Source organism: Lactuca virosa, chromosome 5 (assembly GCF_052849685.1).
Source record: "Lactuca virosa cultivar CGN04683 chromosome 5, Lactuca_virosa_CGN04683_v6, whole genome shotgun sequence".
Classification (NCBI taxonomy): domain Eukaryota; kingdom Viridiplantae; phylum Streptophyta; class Magnoliopsida; order Asterales; family Asteraceae; genus Lactuca; species Lactuca virosa.
Genome location: NC_136430.1, coordinates 125155434 through 125164855, shown reverse-complemented (window position 1 = coordinate 125164855; position 9422 = coordinate 125155434). Strand labels below are relative to the sequence as shown.

General features: G+C 29.4%; 1 protein-coding gene across 1 annotated transcript; it reads left to right on the top strand.

Moving 5' to 3' along the window:
- The first annotated feature begins 3596 nt into the window (after window positions 1-3596).
- Window positions 3597-8700, top strand: LOC145116673 (palmitoyl-monogalactosyldiacylglycerol delta-7 desaturase, chloroplastic-like). Its single transcript, XM_079053004.1, has 5 exons — window positions 3597-3984; window positions 4985-5125; window positions 5735-5875; window positions 8236-8342; window positions 8415-8700. The coding sequence occupies exons 1-5, from the start codon at window positions 3631-3633 to the stop codon at window positions 8629-8631; spliced, it is 960 nt and encodes a 319-aa protein (XP_078909130.1). The 5' UTR covers window positions 3597-3630; the 3' UTR covers window positions 8632-8700.
- The last annotated feature ends 722 nt before the right edge of the window (window positions 8701-9422 follow it).

Here is a 9422-nt window from a genome sequence, read left to right as displayed (position 1 = left end):
GTTTGCTCTTCTGAGCAAAATTTTCATGTATCAAAAATGCGGATAATATTAATGAAAAACTTTATGTGTTCTATTGTGATGTTGTGATCTACTATGTGTGATGTATACATGATTATATGCTAAATTGCGAAACCACTTAAGTTCATGCGAAACACCTAGTTTATAGGACCACAAACTCACAAAAATTATAGGCACTCAACATCTTTCCGTTCCATGACAGAAAGATGCCTCGACGACCAACTCGTGGAAACCCTGGACCAACCTCACCCGAAGTCAACTCAGTTGCATTTCAAGCAGCTGTATCTGCTGCAGTTACTGCAGCCATGGCGCAAATCCAGCAAGGAAACAACGGTGGAGTCAATGGACAAGGGGCTGGGAGTTCGAACAATGGAACAAATCACGGACCTACCAGAAAATGTTCCTACAAGGACTTCACTAATGCCAAACCCCAAACCTTCAATGGTACGTGTGGAATGATAACCCTGAAGAGATGGGTGGAAAAGGTGGAATCAGTGTTCGAAATATGTGAATGCCCCGAGGAGGTGAAAGTGAAGTTTGCCGCGTGCACATTCGTCGACCAGGCTCTCACCTGGTGGAATGGACATATAGAGGCCATGACTCTCCCCGTCGCCAACGCTATGCCATGGACAGAGCTGAAAGAAATGCTGATGGCTGAATACTGCCCTCGTGGTGAAATTCAGAAGATGGAACAAGAGCTGTGGAATCTCACCGTCCGAAACTCTGATATAGATGCATACATATCTAGGTTTAGCGAGCTGTCATTGTTGTGCCCTCGCATGATTACGTCAGAAGGAAAGAAAATCGAACGATTCATCTGGGGATTGACCTCCCCGATTCAGTTATGCGGTTATTTTTTTTTTACTTTTCATAAAATTATTACACCTCCAATTGGAGTTAGATTTTTACAAAGTTTATATCCTTGGGATCAAGTTACTTTGTACTTTCCAAATACACTAACCATTATTAATTACGACATGACTCTTTTGTCACTCATTTTTACTTTATTAACGTTTTTCCACTTATAATTCGCAGCATATCTGATCATATTTTCCGCAATATGAAAAACTCTATTGCTTTCATTTGTCTATGCTAAACTCTAGTGACGGTCGTTTGACGAGTAATTTCTTAGTTATCACATGAGGGAACACAGCTTCAGCAGATCGGGATAGGGATGAAAGTGGGTCCAAACACGGACCGGATGGACCCGGACACGGAAAACCCGTAATCGGTTAACGGGATTTTGTAGAACCGGAAACGGGACAGGTATATAGGAACCGGTTCCGGTTCGGTTCCGGGTACGGTACCGAGTAAAGTGGGTCTAGAACCGAAAAACCTGGAAACATCCAAGTGGGTAGGTTGGAACCAGATAAAGTGGTTTTAGAAGCGGAAAACCCAGAAAAACCGCAATTTTTCGGTAATTACTTACTACTTAGTGGGTTGAACTTTGAAAAATTTCATATTTATATCCCGACTTTGGGGGACTATAACTCATTGAATATGACACCAAAACTGACAAAATTATAGTCTAAAATCATGTACAAACTCTTAACTACACTCTGGAAAAAACCTCATGTCAATCCGACTTTAAACGAATGAGATATGCATGTGTTAACATTTTCACAGAATACAAAGTACAAAAACAAATAGCTGAAAAGTTGAAAATTTCCAGTTTTGATATCCCGACTTCAGGGGACTGTAAATCATTGAATATTAAACCAAAAATGACAAAATTATAGTCTAAACTATGTACAAACTCTAAACTACAAGTTGGAAAAAACCACATGCCAGTCCGACTTCAAACAAAATAGATATGCATGTTTTAAAACTTTCACAGAATACATAAAAACTGAAAAACTAAAAACTTTCAACTTTGATATCTCGACTTTGGGGGACTGTGAGTCAATGAATATAAAACTAAAAATGACAAATTTATAGTCTAAAATCATGTACAAACTCTAAACTACACGTTGGAAAAAACCACATGTTAACAGGAGTTGAAACGAATGAGATATGCATCTTTTAATTGTTTCACAAAAACCGGTTCTGACCCTAAAAGTGGTTCCGGTTCCTAACACCGGTTTTGGTTTTTAGACCCGGTTTACCCGGACCCGATGGACCCGGAACCCGGATAAAGCCAATTTTTAAACCCGGAACGGGAACCGGTTCTATATATTCCGGTTCTAACGGTTCCGATTCCTGTCCGATTCTGGTTCCGGTCCGGTTTTCCGGTTCTAAATCTCATCCCTAGATCGGGATGGAGGTTTGTGTGTGTGCGTCGACGAGAAGAAAGGAGTGGAAGCATGATTTTGAGAAAAAAATAAAGGAAGAGTGAGAATTAAGGTAGTAACGTCTTTTTTTTTTCGGAGATGGATTTTTTAAGAGTCATTTAACAAATTCAGATGTATATTATAAGAGGGTTAAACAAGCCATATTTGAATTTTTAACGAGATTACCTACTAGTTTTTCAATTAAGAGATAAGCAAACAGGGCCTAAAACTTCCACCTATTTCATCTAGTAAGCTATTGTTTGGATATTTCCTTTGAAAGTTATACATTTTAACATATTTCTTAAGTTTGGTAATTAAAAAATTAACAAGCCGATTAAGACATATGAGTAGTTGAACTAAATACCATGAACACATATAAATGTTTTCTAGGATTTTAGCTTTAGAAAACTTGTTGGTGGAATGTAGGGTGTGAATAGAGACAACAATCCAGTTAGGGCTTATCATCGATTGTGACGTCAGTTTTTCATATGTTGTTACTCGCACTAGAATGTCTATCATTCAAATGTGGTTTATCTAGGGTTATAGCTATTTAATTATCGAATTATGTTTTATGATAAATATAGTTGCATGTGTTTTTGAGTCGGTTTATCTTCTATGTGACTTTTAGACATGATACATTTAGTGGCAACCAATGACATGCTTAATAGTCATGAGCATGACAATGTGTGTGATAGGCAAAGATAGGAATTGAGAATTATATTCACTTTTTTGGATATTTAAATCACTTAAGCACAATAGATGGATTGTAGCAAAGGGGAAAGGAAACAAGCCTTTGATTCTTTCTCTAAGAATATAGGGAAATGGTCAATTATTTTCTGATTTACCAAAATGACCAACACATATGCAAAATTGTGTTTGAGATTAAGTTAATTTTGTTTCATTGTAACTTTTTGTCCAAAAAAACATTTCCAACAAAAAAAAACTAAAAAAAATGAATTTTAAAGAAAAGTCCAAAAGCCGATGATCAATTGGGAAATTTAAAAATGTTTTATGTTCATTGAAATCAAACATAAAATTAAAAAAATTATATTAAAAGGAAAGTAAATTATGATATAAGGACGTACAAATGAGTCATTTAGTTGAAACCAGTAGCAATTAACATTTAAAATTCAAGGGGTAGAGAATATTTTTATATGTATTTGGTGTAAATGATAGAAAAATGCATATTGAATAGGTGTTTATTTTGTAAAATAGATCAAATTTGGCCATTTTCATTAATTGTCTAGAATCATAAAGTATTTTTATCATTATCCATAAAATTTAGCTATTTATACCTACATGCCACAAGAAACACACAAACTACTTCCCATAACTGAAAAATATGACAAACTTATTGGTGCCATTCTCTGACTCCCATGGTGGAAACCGAAAAAATCTGCGGAAAATACCATTTTCCAACGTGGTGATCACAAGAACTAGGAACTATTTTTTGGGTCGAAAATGGCAAGCGGTAGACATCCAAGTGGCATCATGGTTCATTTTTGTTCATTTACTTGCCCTTTTTGCACCTTTTACATTTACTTGGGATGCTTTTTGGATCGCATTTGTTGGTTACTTGGTCACGGGAATGCTAGGCATGACCCTCTCTTACCACCGACTTTTGTCCCACCATAGTCTCAAACTTCCCAAATTGCTCGAGTACATATTTGTTTACTTTGGGGTCCTAGCCTTGCAGGTTTGTATTTGGCTTTATCATCATCATAATCTAATTTTTCTCAGATTGACGTCTTGTTCCGGAGTTTTTTTGTAAATTCATTTATGGGAAGGGAAGTAAAATTTTGACAGAAAGAAAGAGAGGTGAAGGAAAATATTTACTATTCCGTGTTCCAGAATTCGAAGGAAATGAGAGGAAATGAAAGGAAAATTTTAAGTTTTTGTGTTCCCGAGTTAGGAGGAAAAAGAAAATAAAACTTAAAATTTTTCTTCCCCTCACTTTCTTCCCAAATCCCCCCAATTTGGGAGGAAAATTTAAAAGGAAAATATGGCTCCAAAATCCTTTCCTTGCCCTCACTTTCCTTCCATTAATGAAACTCGGAAACATGATTTTCCTTCGACGCCCACCAATTTCCCTACGTATCCTTTTAGTTCTCTCCTTAAATATATCTCGGGAACAAGGCGTAAAAGTTTGTCTAGTAAGACGTAATGTAAATAAACAAAGATAATGAAGGAGTTTATATATGTGATCATTTTGGATAGTATATATGAATGTAATTAACATTATATAATTTTATCTGTATTGCATATAAATATAATATATAGTTTTAGTTCTACACTATACACAATATGTTAGAATACCTAACTAATCAATTTTAGAATACCTAACTAATCAATTAAATTAAAAGAATAATAATTATGAACAATAAAATAATTTACTCAAATTTATATAAGATTACAATCACAAACATATTTTATATTTATTTAGAAAATAAAAATAAAAATAAATCGACTCATGAACTTTAAAAATAAAGTGTTGTGTCATTAATAGTTATATAACATAAAAATAAGTCATGTTACAATTTTTCATTATATTCTAGGATTGTATGAGAAAAAAAATATCTATTCGGTTGTATTAGAAAAACCAAACAACATTTTACATTTCATTACAATGAATCATATTATTTTTATTCTGATTCCATCATACTAAACAATACATATGTTATCTTTTTTATATGCAGGGAGATCCAATATTTTGGGTGAGCATCCATAGATACCATCACAAATTCGTGGATTCGGATAATGATACACACTCGCCCATTAACGGGTTATGGTTTAGTTATGCGGGTTGGTTTTTTGACAATGAATACCTGGTTGAAAAGGTATCATGATATCCTTTTTATTATTAATTAATTGTGAGATTCATATATATATATATATATATATATATATATATATATATATATATATATATATACTAACAATTAATACATGACTCATGTATTGAATATGAGACTCATGTATTAATTGTTAATGTCTAAATATTTAAAAACTTTGAATTTAAAAGAAAATTGAGAAAATTGTTGAATGATTAAATTTAAAGTATTTTTTTTCTATAATTTAGATAAATAAACAAAGAAATTAATGGGGGCTTTATCCTAAGAATTTTTAAATTAAAAGGTAAGTCCATTAATTAAATTTATATTCATTTATTATTATATTTATTATAATTATTACATTTAAATTTTACGTGAAATTTAATAAAACGAATAAAAAAACCATAAAATGACATTTTGAAAAAAAATTAATTTTAAATAACCATAAAATGACATATGACAAAATGAATGAGATTATAACATATGACAAAAATATATTTAATTATTAGAGCAAAGACGACTAAAAATATACTATTGCTATAATTTTAATCGAATCGCATGTACAATGAACACAAATCATCCTAAAACTATACTATATTGGTTGTTTTTTTGCAGTATCAAGAACGTAACAACGTAGAAGATTTAAAAAACCAGACATTCTACATATTTATACAAAAAACATACATGTGTCATTTACTTGGATGCGGTGCTGTCTTGTATGCACGGGGTGGATTTTCGTACGTTGTTTGGGGCATGGTATAATATCTTTATCTAAATTCATTTCATAAATTCTATTTAGATAATGATTTTCTAATATATTTAATTTACATACTTCATTTATATTAAGTTACATTTTTTTATGAAATAAATAAATAGATCGAAAGACAAATTTGTTTGATTAAAACCACATGTACATATTAACAAGGAGTTAAAGGTAGGATTGACATGGAATATATATATATATATATATATATATATATATATATATATATATATATATATATATATATATATATAACCACATGAATTTGATAAAATTAAAAAAAAAAAATCTTTTTTACATCAAGGTGAATTTATATTTAAAGATTACCAAAAGTAAGAATTTTTATATATTTATTAAATTTTTTTGATAAAAAGTAAACATTTACTTTAATAAACAAGGAAAACAAAGTGAGTTTTGTTTTTCATTGAATTTTTCATATATATATATATATATATATATATATATATATATATATAATATGAAGCTCCGTTAAAAAATGATGAAAAATCATGAACATTTTTATATTCATTTTTTTTCAGATAAAAAATATGGCCTAAAAAATAAATCTAAAAAACGAATTGAGTTTCTGGTATAATATGGTGGATATGTATCCAATGTACAAATCTACAATCATTACTTTGTCATAAATCACTTTATATTATGATGTTTTGGATTATTTCATTGGTTTCTTGATTAATAATATTTTCTTAGAACTTTCTATATATATATATATATATATATATATATATATATATATATATATATATATATATATATATATATATATGTATATATATATTTTGAGTGTGTGTGTGAGAGAGAGAGAGCAATTATTATTTTAGAGTCACAACTTTTGTATAATTTATGATTTTTTGCAAAATATTAAATTATTAATTTCTATATAATATTAAACGGCTAACTGAAATCAAAATTTCAGTTAGAATTGAAAAAAATCGAGAAACTATTTTATAGATAGTTAAAAGTTATAAACTATATTGTTAAACCTAAATAAGTAACTTAAAATAACTTACAATACGAATAGTTAAATGTAATATTACATAAAAAATTATAATGTTATTTTTAAAAATAAAAACAGCGTTTGTTGTTCTGAATAATTACAATCAAAGAAACAAACCATATTCATCAAATAAATTTTAAAAAAGTTAAATTTCTGAAACCAAATTAAAATAATTAAGATTTTTCAAATACATTATTTTAAATAATTTACAACAACAATAGTTAAAAACAACATTATATATACAAAAATTATTTTGTTACATTTAAAAACAAAAACATTGTTTGATGTTTTAAATAATTACATTAATAAAAATTAAAATTTTAAGCAAATAAACTTTTTAAAATTAATTAATCATAACAACTATAAATATCGTTAGACCATATATTATATTTAATTTTATTCATGCGTAACTTAAAAATAGAGTTCATTAAGACAATTGACATTATAAAATTTTAAAATATGTCTAAATTATTAAATAATTCAAAACAAACAATGTTTATACAAACTTATTATAAGATTTATTATATAAAAGTTAACAACAATGTCATTGATATATTTAAAATACATATATCTGTAAAGATTTCAAATATATTGTTATATTTCGAGCAACGTGCGGGTATTCACCTACTATATGAATACGTATAAGGGAAATGATTATTCATATATGAATATAATGGTAGTGGTTGGTGGTAGAGGCGTTAGTGGTTGGTGGTTGGTGGTCGATGGTGGCAAAGGTGGCGATGGTGGTTGGTCACGATGGTGGTGGTAGTTGGTGTCGGATGAGAGGTGGTGGATTCATATATGAATATTACTCATCTTTCATCGTGTCGGTAGGACGAAGCATTTTGAAGCAAAAATAAATGATTGGCTGAGAATAATTCTTCTATTCTCAAACTTTTTTTATTTTCTCAATTGAACTTACATCTCTCTCTCTCTCTCTCTATGTTTATATATATATATATATATATATATATATATATATATATATATATATATATATATATATGGGTGGCAATTTTTAATATTACTCGTGACACGACATTAACCAGATACAAAAATAAACGAATTTGGGTTGAGATTTCTGACCCGTCAATCAGCCAACCCGCCAAATAAGCAGGTCTAGTTCAGGCTGATATATATATATATATATATATATATATATATATATATATATATATATATATATATATATATATATATATATATATATATATATGTAATCTTTAATTTAAATGGTTAATTATGTGGCAATTCTTTGTATTGCTTAATTATTTGTAGTAGTATATGTAATCTTTAATTTAAATGGTTTTTAACATAAATTTATGGTGTATCTAGGGTGTTAGGATTGTATGGATTTATCACCTTCTGTCACTCGTAAACACGGTTGGCCACATTTGGGGAAACAAAGCTTGGAATACTGGTGATCTCTCCAAGAACAACTGGTATGCTTGTAAATATATGAATGTGCTAGTTATACTAGAATCTAATATAAACATATTCCAAATTTTGTGAAGGTGGCTAGGAGTGCTTCTCTTCGGAGAAGGATGGCATAACAATCATCATGCATTTGAGTATTCAGCTCGACATGGATTGGAGTGGTGGCAAATTGATTTTACGTGGTACATCATACAATTTCTTGAAGCTGTAGGTTTAGCAACCAACGTCAAAGTACCGACCGAGGCCCAAAAGCATAAAAAATCATTTGATACCTCTTATAATCCATATAAATGATCGATCGTTTTGTGTGTAACATAAAATATACATTCAAATAAAATAAACATCAAAATAAAATTACTTTTATATGGATTACTTTATGCGGATGAAAGTATAATTTAGGGATTTATTTATTGTCGCAAGTATTTTGTCGATATGAATCCCTTAATTTATGTTTGTTTAATTTTGGTTGAAAATAAATATGTAAGTCGAATTTCAACATATTTTTCTAATTTTGACTTATTTCATTTGTAGTGTTTCTTTTTTTAAATAAGTATATTTTGTTTGAGAATTTTTATTGAATGACATGATTTTATTCAATAATTAACAACTAATAATTGAGCATATGTTTTTCTGTGGATTTTTACTTGATTTTGTTATGTATTAGGAAAGTAGACGAGGAAAACCATATATATATATATATATATATATATATATATATATATATATATATATATATATATATAGTGAGAACAAGTAATCAATGCACAATGACAATGTTTGAAAACTCAAACGTTGAGTTAATCTTGAAGATCAACGTCTGCTCTTAATGATAGTTCCAGTTGAATCGGGTAATACCAGTTAGGACTTGAAGAAGATATTGAATAAAGTATTCTAGATAATAAATGAAGAAAACTTATAGTATAATTAATGCAAAGATATTTGAGGAACTGTAAGAATGTTGTGAAAACTTATAGTATAATTAATGGTGAAAACATTCACTCCTTAAATAGTGAAGGAGGAACATGGTACAACTAGGAAACATTCCTTGGCCTGGATAATTCACAGTGTTTTACAAACTGGTATCC